A 25,602-nucleotide genomic window follows, 5' to 3' on the forward strand; every position below is an offset into this window, starting at 1 on the left:
TTATACCAATACATATTGATAATGAGCAAAGGCCTAGTATGAATTTTTCAGAATGTATTTGTCAATTTTGATGTGACTGCAAATTATTTTTGTTTTTTAGCCTGAAACAAATCACTTGCACAGGGTTCACTTTACTTGTAAGGCATCATAGTCAGAAAGTATTTTCCATTATTCCTGATACTGACCACTGAGAGTGTATGCAAGAATTTTACCTGGCATTTCTAACACCAAGACCCTGCTCCCTAATAATGGTCAACCAACACTCATACTTAGTGAATGCATTCATTACCTAAATTACAGTAATTTACATGATTTGAGTATATTTATGAGCTCCAACAGGAAAAGTTCTAAAACCTCCTTAAAATTATATATTTCCTTGAATACCTGGAGCAGTGGTGTTCTCCACATAATAGGTAATTAGTGTCCATTGAAGTAAAATGAAATTTTTGAATCGTGCAAGGACATTTTGTGAATACATTGCATTTTAAGCTAAAATTTATTTAAGAGATAAACCCTAAACCCTATCTTAAGAAGACCATCAAGATAGAAAGAAGTGATGAATACTGTTAATAGCAGAAGGCTACCTTGAAAACTTCCTTTAGAAGGGAAAGATATAGCATCAGAATATGGATATACATATAGGATTGATATACATGTATAATTTTTGTTGTTGTTCAGACCTGTGATTTCATCAGTGTGGAAAATCCTTCTAACAGTTTCTATCAGCAATTTGCCTAGTATTACACTAGGGGTTCCTGACTCCAAGACCAGGTCTCAATTATATCACATTGCCTTTCATGTCTTTAGATATAGATAGTTTAATATATATGCAAATACACATATATGTATGTATGAGTAATATCACGAAGAAAGCTTTTCTGTAAAAATATACAAAGGCGATCCAGTGCAAACTCACAAAAATGTACTTCACAATACACATAGAAAGCATAACTTTTTAAAAAGTAGGGCATCTAGCAAAACATTATATATGTGTTATATATACATACATGCATATAGAATATATATACACATAATATATGTATAATATATGCTACATATATAAGAATTTGCAGAATTGACATTTTTATTAAATAAAAATAAATAATTTCACAAATCACACAAATTCACATACCAGGTGCAAAAACAGTAAAGTCTTTCTCAGTGCAATATTTCTTCTTTTTATCTTTGTGACTGAATTCTTTTTTTTTTTCTTTAGTGGGATGAAATTACTTAGTTAGAAGAGTAAAAGGACTTGAATTTGCAAAATCCATAAGAATGTCTTATTAAGTACTTTTAAATATGGAGGCAATATTAAAACAGGAAAAAGAAGCTATTTTCTCTAGTCCTTTTTTCTTCAGAAGGGAAGAAATGCCAGGAGTTACTAACTTTTGTGGGTGAAATTTCATTATCATCAAACATGAGGATTTTGACTCAACTCAAGTTTGTTAGGAGGAAGCAGCCCTGAGCTTTAAGCACCCTAGAATTTTTTAGGCATGAAACTAAGGCATGTTTATAGGATTGTAGAATCAGAATTGGAAGATACCTTAGAGGTCATCTCCTGTAAACCCTTCCATTTTATAGATTACAATACCAAGACAAAGAAATATTTTAAAATATCATAACTAGCAAAGAAGGAATTTGAACCCAGGTTCTCTGACTCCAAATCCAGCACTTTTTTCAATGTACCATGCTGCCTCCCATTTCTAAGTAGAAAAATCAAATCAAATCAGATCATAGAATTAGAGCTGGAAGGGACCTAAAAAGCTTGAATTGCTCTCTGTTTCCCTAATTGCACTCATTATTCTTTAGAGATATAGAAGTATCCATTCCTCTGAACTACACTGTCCAGCCTTAGTAATTCCATCCTTGGGCATACATACTTAGTTTTTCTACCTATATCCATCAATATAGCAGAGGACAAAAGAATTTTGTCCTCCGCCCCAAATTTGCTTGGACAAAAGAAACAGGGTCCTTCAAATATAGCAGTTAGATATAGTGGTTTTTTTTTTAATTCTCTGTCATCTTGAGTAATAAATACAAACACTGCAGATTAACTATTCAAGAAGAATATCTTTTTTCAGAAAAGAAATGGAAGCACCACTTATTTCTTATATCTACACTATTTTATGGCTCCATCACAGAGAAACAGGAATGCATGCAATGGTTTTGATTAAACTCAGGTTTTGTTAGGAGGGAGCCTCCCTGAGCTTCAAGAATCCTAGAAAAATTTTCAGACATAATGAATCTAAGGCATGTTTATAGGACCACAGGCTCAGAATTGGAAGAGGTCATGTCCTGTAAATCCTACCATCCGCATGTAATGATGAACTCAATATCTATCTTCAGCATGATCTCAATCAAATGGTGCAGAATTATGGAGATATATATATATGTGTGTGTACATATATATACATATATATATATAAAGTATCAAAAAATTAGCTAAAATGTGAGGTCTGGCTATATAAATAAATTGATTTTTTTTACAGAATCATGTACAATGTATTTTGATCATGTAGAGAGATTAGGTCACATCAGAGGGAAATCAAGAAAAAATGGTTTGAATAAACACATTGGACATTCTATTGATTGATCTTTGATATTTCCAGGTTAACAAAGTGGGTGTTATGCTAAAATATAATGCAAATAGAAAAAGACACAAATTAAAAAGGGAAATTTAAGCATGTTATGTTTATGTGTCAGGAAAACAACTGAATCAGTGTGCGTTGAATTTATGGTCAAATAGTTTTTCCTTCTTCTGCCAAAAGCTGAGTATCTCTAAAGTTAAATGCTTCTAAATAACCATTTAAATCAATGGATTTTAAGCATACCTGGCTTTATGCAAACACAATACATAAAAATTCTGGTTATGATTCTATAAGATATATTGTGTCTTCCAGTATTATAATATGAAATATACTAGGATAAAAGGACACTATGACTTCTCCAAGTGTAGCTCTCTATGATTTAAAAAAATTTTTATAACATTCTCTAAATGTCATTAGTATTCTAAATATTGTAAAGTCCTACATATTTTCTGACTTTAAACTCGTATAACCAAAAATTAGTTGGGGAAGGGAGGAATTTTCATTTTAGGGTTAATTTCATATCCTATAAGCATAATACTACTACAATAATATGCTTTTCATTTGGGAAAAAATCTTTAGAATATAGTGTTTGATATACCAATAGTTTTTCTCTTAAAAATAGTTACCTTCTAAATGAAAAAAAATCTTACCAACACTGATGGCAACTACATCTAGATGTTCTTAATTTCTGAGGGATACAATATTTTTAATAAAACTAAATATATAAGGTGATCAAAACACTAATTCCTTTTGGAATATAATTTTTAACAAAACAAAACAGATACACAGTACATTACATGTTTTCTGGAAAGGGGGATGCTAGGACAAAAGGTGTTAACTAGAGACACTATTTCCTGGATGTCTTTCCTTCTTAAGGAAAATATAGCTTTTCCAAATGCCATTTTCAGACACATGACACTTTAGATTTCAGTTGCAAGCCACAGGAAGAAAACAATTAAGAATACATAGTTGAAATTTTGTAAAACATTTGATATTTTATCTAAATGTTAAATTTCAACATCCCATCCCCATTGAAGTTTTTAAAAATTCCAGATTCTATGGACATACATAGACACTGCATACAAAATGTGTTCTAATCAATTTGGCTGCCAACCTGAAAAATACAGGTGAAATATAAGATGTCAAGAAAGCCACTATATATGTTTATAAGTATTCTGATAATCTCTGCCCAAAATTTTTAAAATTACATTATTTCATACTATTTGTCTTTTAAAAAATATATTATCTACTATCAATAGCAAGTTTATTTTTCCGGTAAAATATCCACAGCTCTTTCTGGAAAATGGGTGAAACTGAAAACAGCTGCAGACCTACTTTGGTCAATCACTTTATATATAGAATGAATTATTCTTAATAGGATCAAGTTATATAAAAGATTATGTATTTACACACAGCAAAAATAAATCATGATCGAAAATTATTATGTCTTCAAAGGCATTCTTTAAGAGGTAGGTGATAAAAGGGAAATAGGTTTGTATTCTTCAAATAACTTATGAGCTTACATTCATTCATTTTTCTGTTTCTTTTAGGACTAGAGGACTTATAACAATTTTCAAGACTTTCTTTGTCATATGCCAGGGTTTGAAATGCAGATTCTACCCATAATTTGAACCATGAAAATAATTACAATGAAGCTTAGATTTCTCCACATGCCAGTGCTGGTTTGCCCAATTATTTTTTTTCCAACAAATCATAACCACATGCTAACATTTCTTTAGCAAACACTGTTTGAATGCTGAGGGCCTCTGTGAAAGGAGACATCCTTTTGCTAATTTCCGGTGTCCATCCTGGCATTGCACAGTCCTGGTGTGCCAGCCTGTATCACATGTTCTAGAACAGGAAAGCCATGGCCCTGTAACCCACTGCAGCTGGGAAGTCTGTGATCCCATTTTATTGCTTCCATGATTACTGACCAAGTTTGATTTGGATGTTGACTTTTTGGGAACAAAGAAACTATAGCGAACATCTACTGCTTTGCTTGAGTCTGTTGCAAGAATCTGAACTATAAGAATCTCCTTTGTAGCTGAATATCCCATCCCATGCAAGAAGTCATCCTTGTGGCTCCAACCACTGTAGTTCATGACGGTCCCATTGATGTCGATAATGGTCTCTGATGTAGATATCATATACTTCCCATTGATCAAGTACTCACCGCTTTTCTTTTTCAGGGCTAAGTAAGCAGTGAATCTGTTCTGGTCTTTTGCCTTGAATTGTCGGACTTTGATATGGGTGGCACCTTCAGGTATCCGCACTACATCTGTGTAACCCTTACTAAAAGACAGAGAGAGACAGACAGAAAAGGAGAGATGGACAGGAAGGGAGAAGCAAATAAAAACAGTAAGACAGAGAAAAAGAAAGCGAATAGGTAATTGACTACAAAACAAATGGATATTCTTTTTAAAAGTCTTATTTTTACCTGCTATTACACTTCAGTTTTGTCATGACTTACAGAATGAGTCCATTTAGTCTAATGTTTTCATTTTATAGAAAAGAAGTTGATAAGTTTAAAGAGCTCAAAAGTTCCAAAAATTATCTAAGATCATCCAGTAACAGGGTTGAAATTTGAATTCAGATATTATGAATCCCAGTACAGTACTCTTTCCACCACACCAATATAGTTTTCTTTAAAGAAAATTACTGTAAACCCAGAACTGGGTTTACTTTACTGGCTAAAATACCTCTGTAAAGAATTTATGGGACAGCTGGGTAGCTCAGCAGATTGAGAGCCAGGCCTAGAGACAGGAGGTCCTAGGTTCAAATCTGACCTCAGATACTTCCCAGCTGTGTGACCCTGGGCAAGTCACTTGACCCCCATTGCCTACCCTTACCACTCTTCTGCCTTGGAGCCAATACACAGTATTGACTCCAAGATGGAAGGTAAGGGTTTAAAAAAATTATAATCTTAAACTTAGAATGTTGCCAAGAGTGCTGAAAGTTTGGATGACTTATCTAGGTTCACACAGCCATGTGGCAGGTGTGTCTTGAACCCAAGTCTGTGTTCTGAGGACAACTCTATTCACTAAACCATGATGCCTTTCTATAAAATCAGAAACTGATTCTTTAAAAATTTCCTTATTTCAATAAAAAGTGAGTTAGAATGTGCTCTATTAAATTAACTCTTATTTATTAAAAAAAAACATTCAATTTTACTTAACGTGATGTATCTGTGACCCTAGGTTCTTTTTATTTTAAACCCTTACCTTCCATCTTGGAATCAATACTATGTATTGGCTCCAAGGCAGAAGAGTGGTTAGGGCTAGGCAATGGGGGTCAAGTGACTTGCCCAGGGACACACAGCTGGGAAGTGTCTAAGGCCAGATTTGAACCTAGGATCTCCCATCACTAGGCCTGGCTCTCAATCCACTGAGCTACCCAGCTGCCCCCTGACCCTAGGTTCTTAAATATCATGTCAGTATACAAATTCTAGCAGGCTACAAATCTGGAATGGCTTTGACTTGTGACAGTTTGAGAAAGGTTATCTGGGATTAGTCTAGCCAAATCTGGAAGTGCTTCATCATCAGAAAGGTGGCTAGAAATGATGTTTTGTTTTCTACAGCAATTCATGAAACTATCTGTTGAGGGAATAGACATACTAACAAAATAGCAAATACTTTGAAGTATCAAATGACATGACAATATGAAATAATGCCATAATTTTAGTTCCCACTTTTTCCTTATGAAACCTGAAGAATCTAAACAGATTCATCCTTACAATTTCATATGCAATTTCTGGAAAGCAAATAGACATAAATGCCCCATTTTATAGCTTTGAATAAACAAATATAAGTGGATGAAATGTCTTTCACCAAATCACAGCATAATTTGTCAAAGATGAAACATAATTTGCCTCAATTTCCAGTCCTTTATTTTGTCAGTGGACAATACTGCCAACATAACAGGGACAGCATGCAGTGCTGGCAATGGTAAAATTTGATTATCTACTCATCATTTTGATCTGAGCTGTCAAAATATTAATAATTTAAATAATTTTCTGTATGTCTCATCTGTACTTTTACAAATCTTTTTAGCTATAATTCCTTCCTTTCTAAAGGTCCATCATAATGGAATGGCAGTGAGACTAGTAGAAAGAACAATGGATTTAGGCTCAGAAAACCTTTCTCAAACAATACCTAGTTTTGTGACTTATGACCTAGCCATTTTATTTCTGTGACTCTGTACAATAGGAATAATAAAAAACTTATACTAAAGTACCTGGAATGGCTTGTGAATATATGTATGTTATAAACATCAAAGCTCTATAGAAATATAAGGAAAGACCTTCTGATAAAAGTATTCATATAAATCCCAGTTCCTTTACTCTGAGTAAAATCTTGTTGAGGGAAGGGACAGTCTCATTTTAGGAGTTCTTACCCTTGATGTCTACCACATAGAAAATATTTCATAAATATTTATTAAAATTAAATGAACTTAGATAATATTCAAGATAGACTACCCATACTAACTCCAATATGATTACAATAATGTGATGAGATTATTTTTTATCATAGCCTCAGTAATACATATTTTTAATTGTTAGTCTGAGTTTTTTCCTATTATTCAATTTTTTGACAGAAATTTTACTTCTTAATTTTCTTTTCCATGGATGGCACTTTAATTTAGTTATTTAATCTTCCCAGTAACTTTTGTCAGACATATTAACTTTATTTATTTTTTTAATCCTTACCTTCTGTCTTGGAGCCAATACTGTGTATTGGCTCCAAGGCAGAGGAGTGGTAAGGGTAGGCAATGGGGGTCAAGTGACTTGCCCAGGGTCACACAGCTGGGAAGTGACTGAGACCAGATTTGAACCTAGGACCTCCTGTCTCTAGGCCTGGCTCTCAATCCACTGAGTTACCTAGCTGCCCCAGACATATTAACTTTATGTTATAAATGGAGCAATATATACTTAGAACATGTTAATTTTATCAGTAACACAAAACATAACAGTGATAGAGGTATGATTAATTAATTTTACTTCAATCTTCATAGGCCCCAGTTGTTTTTTAGTCTACTGAATGAGAAAAATTCATAGCATAATATTTTGTATTTTAAATATTCAAAAATTTTAGAAAACACATTTATACATTTTTGTAGTAAAACAAACATATTATCAAAGATAGCTGAGAAACTGCAAGTTAGAGAATCTTAAACGATCATAAAACCATAGATTGCTAGAGTTGGAAGAAGTTTTACAGATCATTTAGTACATTTCCCTCATTTTACAGACAAAGAAACTTGGGTCCAAGAGATAGCTTTCAGACTTTCTTCTGCATTGGTACTTCTAGCTTAATAAAATAATGATGATTATAGCTGACATTTATATTACTCTTCATGGTATACAAAATAATTTGTCTCACTGGAGTCTTACAAAAACCCTATATGGAAATTAATATAGATATCATCTTCAGATTTCAGATGAAGAAACTAAGCCCCAGAGAGATTAAGTTACACCTCTGAGGTCACCCAGTTAGTAAATGTCAGACCAAAGACTTGGAACTGGTTCTTTGTACTCAAAATCCAGCATTTATTCCTTTAAACCAGTGATTCCCAAAGTGGGTGCCACTGTCCCCTGGTGGGTGCTGCAGCGATCCAGGAGGGTAGTGATGGCCACAGGTGCATTTATCTTTCCTACTAATTGTTATTAAAATTTTTAAAATTAATTTCCAGGGGCACTAAGTAATATTTTTTCTGGAAAGGGGGCAGTAGGCCAAAAAAGTTTGGGAACCACTGCTTTAAACTATAGCAATCTTGGATAAAAAATATTTTTTAGGTCTGTTTTCTTCCTTCTCCTTCCTTCTACAAAAGTTCTGCTTTTGGATTCACAAAGGCTAAGCACTCAATAGGGGCAGCTAGGTGGCTCAGTGGATTGAGAGCCAGGCCTAGAGACTGGAGGTCCTAGGTTCAAGTCTGGCCTCAGACACTTCCAGCTGTGTGACCTTGGCCAAGTCACTTGACCCCTATTGCCCACCCTTACCACTCCTGGGCCAAGGACGGTCCCTAGCCAGGATGAAAAAGGAGGAGGGTTGGGCGTGGGGCTAGCAACCCACCCTGTAAAAACTACATCTGCTAAAGAAACTGCAACCTAAAGTAGGGGCAGCTGGGTTAGCTCAGTGGATTGAGAGCCAGGCCTAGAGACGAAAGGTCCTAGGTTCAAATCCGGGCTCAGACACTTCCCAGCTGGGTGCCCCTGAGCGACTGTGTGACCCATTGCCTACTGGTTGTGGCCCTATGCTCCTAGAATGGAGTCCCAAGATTAAAAAAAAAAATAAAAAAAAAAGCACTCAATAATAAGCTCCAGCTCTACTATGCTGGACGCTTTTTAAGAAGGGTCCTAGAAAAAGATAGATTTGCCTGCTTGAGGACAAACATATCTAAGAAAGGTTCAAAGGAGCCTTTTTTCCCCACTTCCATAATAATGGTGGTTTAGAGATAAAAAATAGGATGAAGGTTATTAGAAACACAAATATATGAGCTATCTATAAATATTAACTGCAAAATGACTTACTAGAAGAATTCACTCACATTGATATTGATAATATTGTGATAAATGAAAGGAAAAAAAACAAAAGGAAACTATTGAATAGAAGGAAAACTCACAGGTTCTCCTAGGAAAGTCAAGGATACAGCCACAGGGGCAGTGGCATGGTTTGCTTCTTTTTCCATAATGGCAATTCACTTAGAACTGAAAAAATGGGAAACATTCTTCCAATGCTAAAACTGGCCAAAGTCAAAGCTAAGCTTGAAAGGAACAGGAAGAGATGTATGTTCAGACCTTTTGGGTCAAAGTATCTGAAAAGAACTGGTTGTTCTAACCAAAATGAATTGAACTTAGTGACCAATTTTATGAAAGAGAATATTATAACACAAAGCTGAAAAGCATGTTGGAGATATATCATGGAGGATTTTAAATGCCAGGCTAAGAAGTTTATCCTAAATGCAGCTAGTGATTTTATTTTTTTGAGCAGGAGTATAACTTTATTTTATGAAAATTATTTTAGCATTTGCATGAAACATTAATTTGGCATCTTAACCTTGTCCAAGTAGAATATAACCTTAATCAGTATTAGGAAAAACACATTTTATGTAAAAATTTATATTACATGGAGATTTGTTTATGAACATTTTTAGGAATCTGATATGCAATCTTCGGCTTAGATTAAGATTATATCCAGAAGGTTTTAGGGAGTGAATCTTGTTTAAAATATTTTATATTAAAGTTGATAACAGCATGGATATCAAAGCAGACTTGCTTACTGTTTATATAAAAACAAGCAACAGAATAATGAACACTAGCAATTCTTACTTAATCATAAATTTGAAGTGATAATATGTGGATAGCATTGCGTTGTATACTCACATTCTTAAATGAAGTATTAAAAGTACTGCCATTATTGTATACAATACACTGACATCATGTGGTTGTACTAAATTGCATAGTTGGGGTTCCAATATTCAAAATTTCATATTGAGTATTTTGGGGATATTTAAAATACTGTATATGGAAAAGAGCCATAGCTATAATGTTTTCCCATATACTAAAATATGCTAATATGATTTCAAGGTCATATTATATAATTTCCCCAGTGTTTCCTATAGTGTAGCATGACTAGCAATGCCTATCATAAACCTAAGGGATACCATTAAGAAAACATCTAGAAAGAGTGCTGCACTGGTAGTTATAAAAACCAAAAATACCTAGAAAAAAGACTTTGGCATATTGAGTTTAGAATGGATAAGAAATGCATAAAATAAGAAGGTTATGATCAGTATCAATTGAGGAAATGTCCACATTGATGATGTCATAGGTCCACTGAAATATCAATTTCTCTGTTAACTCTCATTATAAATCAATATATATTTTGTACAAAAATGTAAAATAAAACACACCTCTAAAGAGATTGAGTTGAAAATCGTTATCAAGAAAGTATCCTGCATTATTCCATTGTAGTGAAGAACAATATTGAATTATGGAATGCTAGAACTGGAAGGAGCCTATTAGAAGTTATTTAGAGCAACATCCTCATGTCAAAGGTATGAGTTAGTTTTAAACTCTTACCTTCTATTTTAGAATCAATATTTAAGTACTGTTTTCAAGGCTGAAGAGTGGTAAAGTCTAGGCAATGGGGATTAAGTGATTTGCCCTGGGTCAGAGAGCTAGGAAGTATCTGAGGCCAAATTTGAACCCAGCACCTCCTTTCTCTAGGCTTTCCATTGAGTCACCCAGCTACCCCTCTCATATAATTTATACAAACTGAGAGTTATTATTACCAATTATTGAATTTATCTTTGAAAGATTTTCACAACTTAAGAATTTATTCTCAGTTCTTGATGCCTCTTAGATTTGTGCCCTTGAGACCAGAGAACATCCTTCCTATAGTTTAAAGATGGAATGGCTCCACATTCATAGCTCCCAGAGCTTTGCATATTCACAATTCATTTAAGAACAACACAACACATTGCCACCTAAGCTTCAATGATTCATACTTTAACCCACAAACATATATACCCACAAATATATTACTAACTACATCCATTAGGAAATTTAAAATTTTGAATACCAAGCTTAATAATAACAAAGGATACCTGTATTATCACATTACCTTTTTTTATTAAAAGTTCCCATGATCTTTGTACAGCTGGAATTATCTCCTCCGCACACTCCACATTTATCATATTGGAGCTTTGAACCAATAATGTTGTCACAACCAGTTCTCACACACTTCCCTTGAACACAAATTGAATTACTATATGGTCTACATTCAGTTCCATCCTTCACCTAGATAATTAAGAAAAAATTAACTTAGAATTTCAATAACTTGGTTCATTTGATGCATCTACAATTTCTACTTTGTAATTTTAAAAAGTTTACTTAGAAGGCTGGTGTGCCATCGATGCACATTGACCCCCAAAGCAATGAACTGAATGGTTGTTGGCATTTTGTTAGTAGATTCTGTGCAAAGTTTTCATTTTTTTTTAATCTAGGAATCTTATTTATAAGGCAATCTAAAATCCTTAAACCCTTCCCAAAATTTCTCTTTCATTGTGGTCACTATGAAACTCACTTTAGCTCATGGTGGGGTGTATTTTTTAGAAGTTAAATATGGTATAGAGAGGAGTGTTAACCAGAGATAGGTTAGAAAATGTTTTAATAACTGATTGCAGTACATTTGAATTGGCTCCAGCATATCTCTGGTGCCACTAGTAAACTTGAAATGCTAATATATCCTCATTACTACTTTGAAAATAATTATCTTGAAGTTAAAAACCATTCCTCAATTTAGAAGAATTTAGCTTTTCTGTATTGAATGGTCCTAAATCTCAATGGAGATGAACAGATGGAGGTATTCTTGGTCAGTCAGAGGAAGTAACTTAAAAAACAGACTAATTATGATCTGACCAATGGACTCAGGAGAATTTTCTTTGGGGCACATTGGCAAAGTTCATTAGTGATTTTAATCTGATAATGTCCATTTAAATAAATTTTTGCTTTAGTTCACAAATTCCTAAAACATGTATATGTATGTATAAATGTGATGTGTGTGTGTGTGTTTGTGAGAAAAAGAGATACAAAGAGGCAGAATTTTAAAATTCAATTTAATATTAAAGAAAATTTGATAGTGTTGAACCTAATTTAAGTTCCTTTAGTGTGTTTACCATTTAGAAGATTAAAACCTTTGAGACAGATTTTCATAGATGTTTCCAGGTAGTACCTATTTGTTTAGGTTTTGTCTGGCCCCATTAAGATATGTGCCTACCCTTAGGGTGGAAGTTCCTTCCTTCTAGATCAGAAATTCATCTAGATCAAAAATTCAGTCTAAGAGAGTTGCATAAGGGCATGGAGGAAACATTTGGCTAAGGACAAATTAATGAAATTTACTTTTCTCCTCAGTGCAAAGAGATTGAGAACTATTTGGCTTAGTGTTCTATAAAATGCCATATGTGATCACTGCATGTGATGTTTCTGCTTAAATGATTTTATTTGTTATGAGAGAAGATTCAATCTCAAGGGATTTTTTTTTCTTTAGAAATTACTGTGGTATAAAGGCAAAAGAAATAGTAATGTTTTAAGGAGAATTGCCTGCAACACAAGAGGCTTGATGATTTGTTCACTGTTGCACAACTAATATATATCAAAAACAGGGCTTGACCTCAGTTACAACTGACTTTAACTATTTTACAATTTTGAGAATTGTAATTTTTGATCTATAAAAGAATCTAAAACATAAAAAAGAAATGCTATGAGATTAGGAAAACCAGGTTTTCCTAATAATAAAAAAGAGGTAATATATTTACTGTGAAATTTATGATGGATTTAAGCTTTTGAGAATATTTGTAATGCAGTATATAGATGCGTGTATAATTATTATATCAATACATCAAAGACCTAAGTTTTAATAATGTAGGAATGCCTTCCACCAAACACAGATTACAATCTATCTATAATTTAGTAATTTGGTGTTAAAATTGCCTTTGGTTCAGAGAAATTACACATGCCCATGATTTTATAACCAGTAAATGTTAGAATTGTGGTTGGAATCCAGTTCTTCATGACTCCATATCTGCACTCTTACCAACTATACAAAGCTGTTTCTTAGAGATAGAGAGAAAATTAAAGGTAAAGCTCAACCAACAATGCTGTCAAAAACTTACTTTGAATACAGTTTGAATTATTGTATGGTCTATATTTAGCTCCATTCTTCATCTAGATATTGAGAATACATTTAATTTATTATTTCAAGAATGAATATCACTTTGGTTCATTCATTACACTAGTAATTTCTGCTTTATAATAAAGCAACAAACTGAATTATTGTTGGTATTTTATTGGGAGATTCAAAGCAACCCTTTAGTTGGATAAAATTAGAAATCTGATTAGGAGATCCAAAGTCCTCTGTTCTCTTTTTATATGTGTAATTCTTTTCTAAAATATAGCATTTTATTTATACAATATTTATTACACACCCAATATTATATTATATATTTGGTACAAGATAGAGGGAAAAGTAAAGATAAAAAATAGAAAAGCTTTTTTATATTATTCATAATGAAAAATCTTTAGAAAAATAAAAAACTTCAGGGATATATGTAGGAAGACTGTTTTGTATTATGTAATATGAGAATTCTTGGAAAATAGGTATATGTATCTTTATATGTTCCATAACAAATGTGCTTAGTTACCTAATAGTCCTAAAGAAAATATTCCATTTGTTGTTTAAAATATTTGTTACCATGAAATTCAAGCAGCACCAATCACTTTTTTCTCTGTCACCTGGTTTATATTTTTAAACAATTTAAACACAAAGAATAAGTAAATGAAATTACCTTTGGGGAAAATACCACATAATAGCCTGTTCCTTTGGCTCGACAAGTCAACTTGCACACATCTGCAGGCAGAACTCCTGCATATTTGGGGACCCACTCCACAAATGTTTTGATCCCTTTTATATCCGACTGAAATCCATTTTTAGCTTCACATTGCTCCTGACGAAAGGGTTTAGCTGGAAAATGAGCATTTTTGCATTCATATCTATGTCTATATTTTATGTAAGTGCCAACACAGTGGGAATTTCCTGTTATTTAAGTCTTAGGACATTTAGAGATATTATTTTAAGGACAAGACGTAAACATCAACCCTGATTTCTTTCTTTTTCTCCTTCCTAAATGAATATATTACTTAGAGCTAAGAATGAGATTTTCTCCCAGAACCTTGGCTATCATCATTATTAATGCCATGCTGTTGAATTATTGTCATTACTAAATTATTTGTCTCTACTGCTCAATTATTTGAATACTGTAGGAACTGGGGATCCTAGGATGGCGGGGTTTTTTTTTGTTTTTTGCTCAAAACTGCCCTTCCATTTCTACCACTTTTTTAATGTGATATCATTAATATGAGCATTCTCTCCCCAAGATGCAGGCCACAGTATCAAGCAACATTAATCCTTCTCTTTTAATGTCTACAACTATTAAAATAAAAATACAAGGCAAGTATTATAGAACATACCATATGCTGGACATTCTGTGACACTGCAGGAACGATAGATGGCTCTCTTTCCAGTGCAGTATCGTCCATTGTTTCTAGGTGCTGGATTATTACAATGGCGAAAAGCAAACTGAACTCCTCCCCCACAGGAACGGGAACATTGGCCCCATGAGCCCCAGGAACCCCAGTTGCCATGGTTTGATGTCTGAAATGCAAAATAGAAGACATTTCAAAGGGAAATAAAAATCTTGCTACAATCTATAATGTCCTTTGGGGATAAGTTTGGAAATTACAGCTTTGATTTCTATTTTCATAGTATTCTTAGGATTTATGACTGAAAGGGAATTTAAGGGTCATCTAGTAAATCCCACCTCATTCTGCTGATATGGAAATTGAGGCCAGCAGAGGGCTGGTTACATGTTCATGGTCACACAAGTAGTGAGCAGTCAGGTCAAGTTTCAAGTAGGCATACTATTTTACCATGCCAAATTATTAGATGTTGCAGAGACTGTAGAGTACAGACAAGATGTAGTGATTATACACAGACTTAAGAAAATAGTCACTTGATCTTTCCTAGCATAGCAGAATCCAAGTGGTTCATGTTATTTAAGTGCCCAGAGAAAGGAAAGCATCACCTCATGGTACCTACAGAGTATCCTTCTGCTTATCGATTTTTAAAAATATAGTATTTTTTAAAAAATAGAACAGACTCAGCACCATCTTGTTAGCTTTTATTATCCTGGGTCTTCCCCTATCCTTTTATAATTAGTATTTTTTCCCTTATCAGATTTTCTATCTTACAATTGAAGGTGAAGCCCTGCTATTGATAATGGATTTATTTTGTACCAAGGAAGTCTAAAAGCCCAAAAACCAATTCATAATAATAGTTTTTAAAAATGCAAAGCATTTAAAATATATTGTTTAATTTTATATTCATTTTAAATTTATTTCATTATATGTGTTATTTTAAATGCAAAGTATTTTAAGCATATTATTTTATTTAAGTCATACAACCTTCCAAGATACATATTGTACTATTGTCCCTATTTCACAGATGAGGAACTGTGTAAAAGATGCTGTTACCTATGGTTACACAAGTCGAGCACATTATTGGTAATGGGATTGGACCCAGGTCTCTCTTGGTGCTAAGCCCAGTGCTCTTTTCGCTTTACTCTGTTGCTTTTCCTTGTGAGTCATAATTACAGAACATTAGAGCTGAGGAGGATAATGAGGAAACTGAAGCTTCCTTGCAGAGAATGCAATGCCCACCTGTACAGTGAAATATTAGTACTTTATCAGTATAAATATCACCGTCATTGAAGCAGATCAAAGTTCATCTTTAGCATTTGTTGTGGTAGTCAATCTGCCAGTGATAAATGATAAGTGATAAACAGTGATAGGCTGTTCTTTGAATGACCACTGGATGCCAAATGTTGACAGGCTGTTATTATAGCCTTCTAGCTCAGTAAGATGGGTTCCACTCTCATAATCTAGGAATGAGAACCCTGGCTCACCTATCTCCACTCTTGGATGTATCATCAGATCAGGACTTTAATGGAAAGTAAAAAATGAAGATAAAAGCATGAGTGCTTTCAGAAAAGAAAGAGTTCCCATATAACAGCAGATTTTCTTTTGCCCTGTAACAAAGTCTGGCAATGGTCCAAATTCTTTTGGTTAGTGAATTTTGTGGAAGACTTGGAATGATTATACAAACAATTCAGATTATTTCTAAATACTGCTGGGAAGGGCATAGATCGAGGTTATATGATTGCCTCATCAAATGAAACAAAAACAAAAAACAAAGCATGATGCTTTAGTCTTGCTATGCTCAGGCTCTAAGAAATAGCATATTTTGCTCCATTCCTGCAACTGAGGGTAACAAATATTGGCTTGAATTTAGTTCTAGTCACTTCAGATTAGGAGTTCCTAACTGTTTTGGTCTAGTTCAGCTTGTGGGCCTTTTCTAAAGTATTTTTTGTGGGCTACATTTATAATGAAAAGAAATGCTGTTCAATTAGGGGTTAGTGAAAACAAAGATTTTTTTTTCTCCATCCAAGTTCACACAGCCCTTGAAATCTATTCATGGACCCAAAAGGGGTTCATGAACCACAAGTTAAATAAGAACCCCTGTCTTGGATTCTGTGGTAAAAGCAAATTACTTGGAAGAAATAAATAAAAACACCACATTGGTGCTACCACACTTTGTAGCATGGTGTAAAATTTTTAGAAAGAAAAGCAGTCCTGGTCCCATATACAGACTACATGAACTATGTGACCTTGGACACATTACCTCCCTCCTCTGAGCCTCATTTTCTTAATTCATAAGCTGAGGGGGGATGGGAAAGACAACTTCCTTCTAGCTTTAATGTTCTGTGATTCTGGTCTCTTACTGGCAGCTCTGTTAAAGTATCCTCAATGAATTTAGGTCTATTCTGTCTGAGTTTTAGTTGGCCTCTAACTGTGTGACATTGGGCAAGTCATTTAACTTCTCTAGAGCTCGATCAGCTTCTTCATTTTAAAAATTAGGGAATTGGACTTTAGGATATTTACAGTCTCTGCCAATTCTAAATTTGTTTGAAACTAATATCAGAATATCGAAGTCTACAAAGCACAAGTTTCCATGTAATACTAATTGTCTATCCCATTTACCCAGTAGTTTTAGTTAATTTCATTCAACAAGCATTGGTTAAACACCTACTATGTGCAAGACACTTTGCTAAGCATTATGTATATAAATAAATGACCACTATGGTTAAAATGAGCAGTTGGAGGTAGAATACAAATTTCCAAATTGAAACACTTTCTCTATTGAATATTTTTGAAGACTTCTTATGGCATTCCTAGCACATGCCAAATAAATCAGCATCATATTTGAGTTTCTGGATGTTGTACAATGTAGAAATAATGTACCAAATAATATTTTTTCTTGGTTTTGTCGACGCACTTGCCCTGAAGGCAAATCCTTCCTTTCCCACATGGCGTCCCCTCCACAGCTGGCAGCTTCTTGGTCAGACACACCATTTGGCCCTGTCGAACAACTGCACACCACAGGCGAACACAGACATCCATGCCAGGACATACTGTGTACTCAGGCCCAAATGCCAGCTTGCATTGATGGATAGCATCATATGTCTGTCCTGGGAGCTCTTCAGGGCCCAGGATCTGCTTTCTTGGTAAGTCCAGCAAACAGTTACCTGAAGGGATAATCCAGGTTTTGTTATTACTTTGTTTCTAGGCTTTCAGCTAAGTTAAATCATGACCTCAAAAATAAATACAAGGCAACAGCTGAATTGAAGTATTATTCTGAACCAATAATTATATTTGCAAGTTGCAGGAGAAGCAGCCTAAAGAAGATGTTTAAGCAGTGTGGTTTCTGTGAGAGTGCTTCTCAACTCCTTCAAAAAATCACTTAATTTCTCTGGACTTAGTTTCCTTACTTGTAAAATAAAGGAATTGGACAGGATATCTAAAGTCCACTCTAAGTCTAACCTTTTATATCCATATAGTCAGGATTATTTTAATTTGACCAAGGTGCTTATACAAAAAGCCTTTAAGACTCAAAGGGATGAATTAATATCTGGGGCAAAGATAGAACCCTAAAACTTAATCAAAGTGAATGAATGGGTACTGTTCACTAATAAGCCTGACCTTGTTTACTCTTTCTCTTCTTTCAATATCCTTTTTATTTAATAGCTTTTATAGGAACTTAAACTTGTTATTTATTACTGAAAATTGCAAGGGATGGATTTTAATCTTGGTTATATGACTAGATGAGTTTACCTTAACCAACTCTCAACCACTATGTGGTTTAATCTCCCCACCTGTATAATAATGGCTATTTTTACATTCCTGAAATATTTTGAGGATAAAATAAATGTTAAATATTCAGGAGAAAGATAAAATGACTATTCATATGATAGATTACAAGTAACCAATTAGTAATATTAGTAAAAAATTATTAATAAAATGTATAAGGTTATCATTAAGTACTAATAAACTAGTAATAAAATTATCCAAAGATCTTATTTAAACTGCTACCATTCTAGAACTGTAAAAGATCTGATAGTTTATCTAGTCCAACTTCCTGATCAATGAAAAAATCCTCTCTACAGAATCCCTGAAAACTGGTTATATAATCTTGACTTGAATTTATCCTTTGATAGGGAGCTCACTATACTAGAGATATTCACATATATCTTAATCCAAAAACCACTTGGTTAAAAAAAATCATCATTTTCATTTTTAAATACAGCAAAATTCAGGAACTATTCATGTGTTGCTGGGGAAGGAGGTGAACATTCCTGGCTTCCTGAGGGAGTCATTCCATTAAACTCTTGATTCTTCTCCAGCTGCCTCCACACTAGTTACTTCCACCTTACAGCTACAGAGGCCAAATCTCTAGGTACCAAAACATACCTGAACTTATTCCTCAATGATTAACATACTCCTACTCCTCCCCATCTCATAGCTCAAACCTTGCTGTCCATCCATCATTGATCATTCCTTTATTATCAAACCAGCACCTCCAATAACCCACTTTACAGTTTACCCACTGTTTCCACTGTGATCTCTCAAATACCTATTTCATCATAATTTGCTTTCATCTTAAATCTTTTTCTTTTCTTACTCCTTCCATCCATTTGCACTCAGTGAGACCTGGACCCTTCCCTGACCACCCTCTTTTCAGTATTGGTTGAAATTTCACTCACATCCCCTGCTCATGGTGGGGGAGCTGGAATACTCTTTGCCTCCTAGTGCTATTTCCAGGGTCTACTTCTCTCACCATCATCACTGAATCACCTAACTAGAAACCTGGTAGTTGCTATTTAACAACTTCCAAAAAACTCCTTCCTTCCTTAATGAGTCCAGTTCTCTTCTCCATGTACTAGGGAAATTAAAAACTAATATTCTTTGTAAAACTCTAACTCCCAGTTCCTCAGTTTATTCATTTCCCATAACCTACTCCTCCATCTCACCTCAGCTATTGTTATGTAGAGATGGATGCACCATGCATCCATCTCTACATAACACTATTCACAAAAGTGGTCATATCATCACCCAACAAGGGTTTCACTACCATGTTTATGAACCCTGAAATTCCTTTATCTGATTATAATCCATTGCCCTTCCACCTCTCCTGCCTTGCAACTTCAAACCCTATTCTTTGTCTTCACTTCACTTTGATCTATCCACTCCTCACTTCTTTACCAGGCTTTCACCACTGGACTGGTTATATTTGTGTCCCTTCCCCATATTAACTCTAATCCTGTCATTGATCTTGTCCTTTGGATTATTCTCAACATCTGCTGCCTAAACTCCTATTCAAATGTTGCTGAATGAGGAAGGAAAATATGTAGGTTGTGTCCATTACAACTTTATGTTACATATTATCTACTAGACCTCACTGCAACAATCCTTTTACACCTCCCTCATCCCACTAACCACAGAAGCTTTCGTAAACCTTTTTACCCCACCTTAAATCTCCTGTAGCTCCTCTCCATTATCTTCTCATATTCAACTGAAAAATGAAATCATTTACCAAGAGCTCCCTCTTCTCCTTTCATCTTCATTTCACATCACTCAGATTCCTTCTACCGCTCTCCTTCATCCCTTACTCTCAGGAAAAAGTAGAGCATCTCCTAGGTAAGACAAACCCTTCTATTTGCACAAGTAATCCCATTCCATCCCATCTTCTCCATCAGATTAAATCCTCTAACATCTTTACTATTTCATTTACCTTCAATATCTTCCTATTTACTAGCTGATTCTCTACTGCTGGCATATGCCTCTAGGAACAAATATAAAATCTACTGGTTGGCTTTAAAAATCCTCTATAACCTAGCCCTTTAGGCTTTTCCAGTATTCTTGTTCCATCTCTCCCTACCACTCACTGCCAAAATACTCTGTTATCCAATTACAATGACCTCTTTACTGTTCCTCAAAGAACTCCAATCTCCTGACAGTACATTTTTATTGGTTGTTCCCCATCATGGAATTATCTCCCTTTTCATTTCTTTCACCTAGCTTCCCTGGCTTTCTTCAGGTCTCAGTTAAATTCCCATCATCTACAAGACACCTTTATAAATCCCTAAATGCTAGCACTTTCTCTCTGTTGATTATCTATATTTATCCTGAATATATCTTGTTTGCATAACATTGTTTGCATGTTGTCTCCCATTATGCTGTGAGCTCTTTGAGAACTGACATTTTTTTGTATTGTATTTTAGGTTTTAATAATTTGGGGGATTTTTTTTTGGCCTTTCTTTTTACCTGAAGTATTAAGCACAGTATATCATACTTAATAAGTACTTAATACATGTTTTTTTATTTGACTTGAAATGCTTTATTTTATTCAAATTTCTCTGAATCATATCCTCATGAATTTATCAAATGGTAATTGTAGCCATATTTTAAGATGGATAAAGAGGAGTACAGTTATTTTTTATGTTCTGAGGCAGAGTGTTTGAAGTGGTGAAAAATTCTTAAGGAATATCACAAAAAATATTAAAAATGGATATGTAGAGCAAAATGAAGGATTGGACTTTTAGCCATTCCCCACTAACTCTCAAAAGGACTCTAAAAAAGGAATTACATAACAGATATAGAACAGTTGTAGCTGAGTTCACAGGATATGGGAGAGAGCAACTCTATTATCTAAAAGCCTTATGAGTTGATTTAGTACCAGAACCCCACCAGACTCCACATTCCCAAAAGGTACACACAAACTAACTCATGGACTTTTGCTTAGGGGCCACATGGAATCTCCACATGCTATAAAGATTTAGCTTGCATATCTTACTGACACTTGCCTCCCATTCAAAAGGCAGACCATGATTTTTCCTAACTATGTGAGAAGAGAGAATAAGCATGTTGCCATATGCTTGTTGTGGCCCACTGGATACAGATTCTCAAGGTTGGAGAGATTCTTCCAAGATCATCCTGGTTACATTTTCCTAGCCTTACAAGATATAGCAGACGCTGATTCACTCTAGCCAGAGAAGAAAAAGACTGCAATGAAGAAACTGGGCAAATGGCCAACATGAGTAGCTGTATCATGTCTGAAAGAAAGCAGACTGAAACATAGTGGAGTAGTTCTCTCTATACCTCCAGGTTACTTAGGTCAAAGATACTGATCATTGAGACATAAATCCCCCCAAAGGAGAAGAATTTGAAGTAGTTTTTCATTATAAACCTAGAGGCACATCCAGAAAAAAGTAAGATATGTGGAATTACAAAGAAAAATTAAGAGACACTTAAAATCTCAAAACAGAAGGGTATTCAATAAAAACCTAGAGAATAGGCAGATAAATTAACAGAGAGGATCCTATAACTAGGAGGAAAGATGAGTACTAAATCCTCAAGGAAATTATAAAACTCACTTAACAAATATTTTAAGATTACCAGATAAATAAAAATTACTTAATACCTCATGAAATCCCAAAATCTATCATTTTAATTAAGCGTGGGACAAGAAGAAATTTCTGGATTGTTTAAAATAGAAATGTAATCTGTAGGAAAAGAATTTAGGAATGTTTAAATGTTACAGAATTTTTAAGTCTCAAAGCAGAAATAAAAGATTCACTTAACAGATTAGGAAAACAAATGAATCAACTGTATAAAGTTTCACTAAAGCAAAAAGAAAATTTGTAATACAAACACAATAAAGTAAAAGAAAATATCATAAAAGGAAGCAAAAGGCAACAATGTTAAGAACAAATGATTTTTATGTAAACCAAATCCATTGACTTCAAAGAAAAGATATGCAGAGACTATAGAGAAAGAAAATTCAAATAACACAAGACTCTCAATGTACTAAAAATACAGAAGAGATCTTCTGAAAATAAAGGAACCCACAACATGAAATCCAAAATGACATACCCTGTGAATCTGGGCCTATCTAGCAAAAAAATAAAATGGGCATTCCTGGAAAAAACAAAATTGAGACATTCCTGGAAAAGCTATAACCCAGCAACATCTTTGGTTGGAATATTCAATTTGCAGATGATGTCAAATACAAATACATAATTACCAAGGAAAAATCATCAAAGGAATAAGTCACCTCAAGTTTATAGGCTTTTTCTTTTTTAAGAGAAGTGGGAGAAAAGAACAACTTACAACTTACAGAGTAAAATAAAAAAACAAAGTATGTAAAAATCAGATTAAAAAGTACATGAGGCAATAAAGTTGAAAGTGTAATTTAAAGAAATGAAGAAGTGAAAGTGCAGGAGTAAAACTGAAGCAACAGGGACTAAATGCACTGTCCCACTACAAATGAATTAATGTATCTGGTGGGATGGACTTAGAGAATGTAAGGGTACATAAATGAGAGGGAAGTTGAAGGTCAGATGGGAATGGATAAATAATCAAAACCTGGTAACTTCTATAGTCTCTCAGTAAGAAAGGGGAATACAGGAAAATAGAAATGATGCAAGGGAATGTTGAAACTGGTGGAATTAGAGGGAGAAGTTTTGGGAGAGGTAGTTTTACAGAAGAATACTACCTTGGGGAAAAGATGTTAATGCATGCGATGGGAGAGTAAGATTTTATAATGGATTTTTGAGAGAAATTGTAACTTCTTGCCTAATATCCTGTCCCAGATGCAGCTGGCACCCAAACTGGTGGGAGGGATGTGGACTCAGAAATGATGCAGATCCCTTGGCAAATGGGACAGGGAATGATCATTGGAAAGATGATCACAAATGAAACCACAAAATACTCAAATAAACATATCTGCAAATAAAGATTTTAAATAATCCAATTTCAGAAGAGGAAATTAAATTAACTGTAAAGGAACTACCAAAGGAAAAAATTTAAATCCAGAGAGATTTGCAGAAGAATTCTATCAAATATGCAAACAATCAATAGCCATAATGATGAAGAAAAATTCTTAAAATTTGAGAAAGAAAGCACTTTAGTAAAATTCCTTTTCAAATGCTTAAATCAGGAACAGATAAAGCAATTCCTCTCCAGGATCCACTCCTGACTATCCAGACTTTCTTCTTCATGCTACAGCAATCTTCCCCTCTGTCACATCTGCTGTTCACTCTGCCCTTTGCCTTCTCACAGTGGTCCTTTCCTCTGAATGGTCACTTCCTCCCAGAATTTCCTTCTGCCCAGGCCAGCCATGTTATCATAAACAATTAGATTCCACTCCAGACTTTATAGATTTTCTTTCTCTCCCACTCCTGTTTTTCAGCTTCTTTTTATGTGCTGTCTTTTCCCATTAGAATGTAAGCTCCTTAAGAGTAAGGACTGCTTTTTTTTCTACTTTTATTTGTATTCCTGGAACTTAACACTGTGCCTATCATATAACAAGGACTTAATAAATTCTTGTGGACTGACCAAAAAATGTGTAGAGCAAAATCTTTAATAAATTTTGATTTAATAACTTTTAAATAAAATCACATCAAGTAGACTTACAAAAATTTATAGAAAATAATAATGTGATTAAGTTCCATTTTTCCAGGAAAGTAAAATGATTTAATATTAGGAAAATAATGGATAAGCATACTAAAAGCCAAAATATTAAAAATGACATGATTACTTTAAGGACACAGAAAAGGTCACAGACAAAATATAACACTCCTTTGAGCTAAAAATCTTACAGTATAGGCATATAGGGATCTTTTTTTAAAAATATGATTAAAAAGTAGCTAGTTAAATGCAAAAGTGTAGGTACTAGTTAAGAAACACTAGAAGCTTCTCAACAAATAATTAAGTAATGATGTCCCACTATTAATTGATAGGGTTCTTGAAATTCTAACAATAGCAATAAGAAAGAGAAATTAAAAGCATAAAGATAAGCAAAGAAGACAAAATAGGTAAAATTTGCTATTAGCACTTTTTTCTTAGAAAATCCTAGGTAATAAGCAAATGATTCAATTAATATCTTTACTAACGTTGTAGGCTAAAAAATAAATACAGAGAAATCAATAACATTTCTACATAGTAATAACAAAATCCAGGAAATAATAACAGAAAATAAAGTCTCATTCAAAATAACTAAAATACTGAAAATATTTGGGAGTTAATATTTTCATAGATTTAATTACAAAATATTTCTTATAGAAAAAAAGAATAATGCAAGTAGTGGGAAGAAAATTCAGGGCTCACATAGCTGGACCATGTCAATATAATTAAAATAACAATAGTATTAAAGCTACTTTATAGATTTTATACTATTGCGCATACCAATAGATACTTTACAGAGTTATGCAAAATTGTGACAAAATTTATTAATAGGAAAAGATCTAGGGTGTATTAGAGAAAAAAATTTTAAATAGGAAAGAAGATAGTACTTCCAGACCTCAAACTATATTATAAATCAGCAATTAACAAAACTTTTTGGTACTTATTTTTAAAAAGCAGAAAATTAGGTCAATATAATTGACTATTGGTTTGACTTGTTAGGAAGCAAAATATATGAGAACCAAAAAATCCAAGGAAGTATAGGAGTAAAAAATTAATATTTCAGGGACAAAATAACACCCTTTTTCTCTCACGAGTAGATATATATTATTAATAGAATTCCTTTCTGGTAGAGGGAAAGTAGGAGACAAATTGGAGAGAAGCTCAAGACTACAACAGGAGATATCAGTAGATTTTCAATTTCTCCCCTTGACTTGGGTAGTAAAGCGGGTAGTACTTCACAAAGGGAAAAGAGGGAGATAGGGCTTCCCAAAAGAAAGATAATACACTATGACTTCATAAAGGAGATGTGAGACATAAGTTATGATCTAGTCTCTCACAGATCACTGACACTATACAATCCCTGTTCAGACTCAGTTCTTATTGATTCAACCAAAAATGTTCTTTCCTAACAAAGGCATTTTTGAGTAAAAGGGAAAATCGATAGTCTCACCCTTTTACAGTAAACACATTAAAAATATATAAGCACATATAGAGTAAAAGTAAGATGGAACAACATCTATTTTGTTCTAAGTGACACTAAAAAAGCAGGAATTGTAACAATAATTTGATTAGGGCAACAATAAAAATTTATGACATCAA

The 25,602-nt window shown here is 33.9% G+C and overlaps 1 protein-coding gene across 1 annotated transcript in view; it reads right to left on the reverse strand.

Annotated features, from left to right (window-relative positions):
- Positions 1-4,312: 4,312 nt before the first annotated feature.
- ADAMTS5 (ADAM metallopeptidase with thrombospondin type 1 motif 5) overlaps positions 4,313-25,602 on the reverse strand; it is a 79,610-nt gene continuing 58,320 nt past the window's right edge. Inside the window, exons 4-8 of the mRNA XM_044670277.1 lie at positions 17,503-17,786; positions 14,614-14,797; positions 13,932-14,107; positions 11,210-11,385; positions 4,313-4,880 (exon numbers count right to left, since the gene is read on the reverse strand). Coding sequence (XP_044526212.1) covers positions 4,313-4,880; positions 11,210-11,385; positions 13,932-14,107; positions 14,614-14,797; positions 17,503-17,786 — 1,388 coding nt within the window. The remainder of the gene's footprint in view (positions 4,881-11,209; positions 11,386-13,931; positions 14,108-14,613; positions 14,798-17,502; positions 17,787-25,602) is intronic.

This window comes from Gracilinanus agilis, chromosome 3 (genome assembly GCF_016433145.1).
Source record: "Gracilinanus agilis isolate LMUSP501 chromosome 3, AgileGrace, whole genome shotgun sequence".
NCBI classification, from domain to species: domain Eukaryota; kingdom Metazoa; phylum Chordata; class Mammalia; order Didelphimorphia; family Didelphidae; genus Gracilinanus; species Gracilinanus agilis.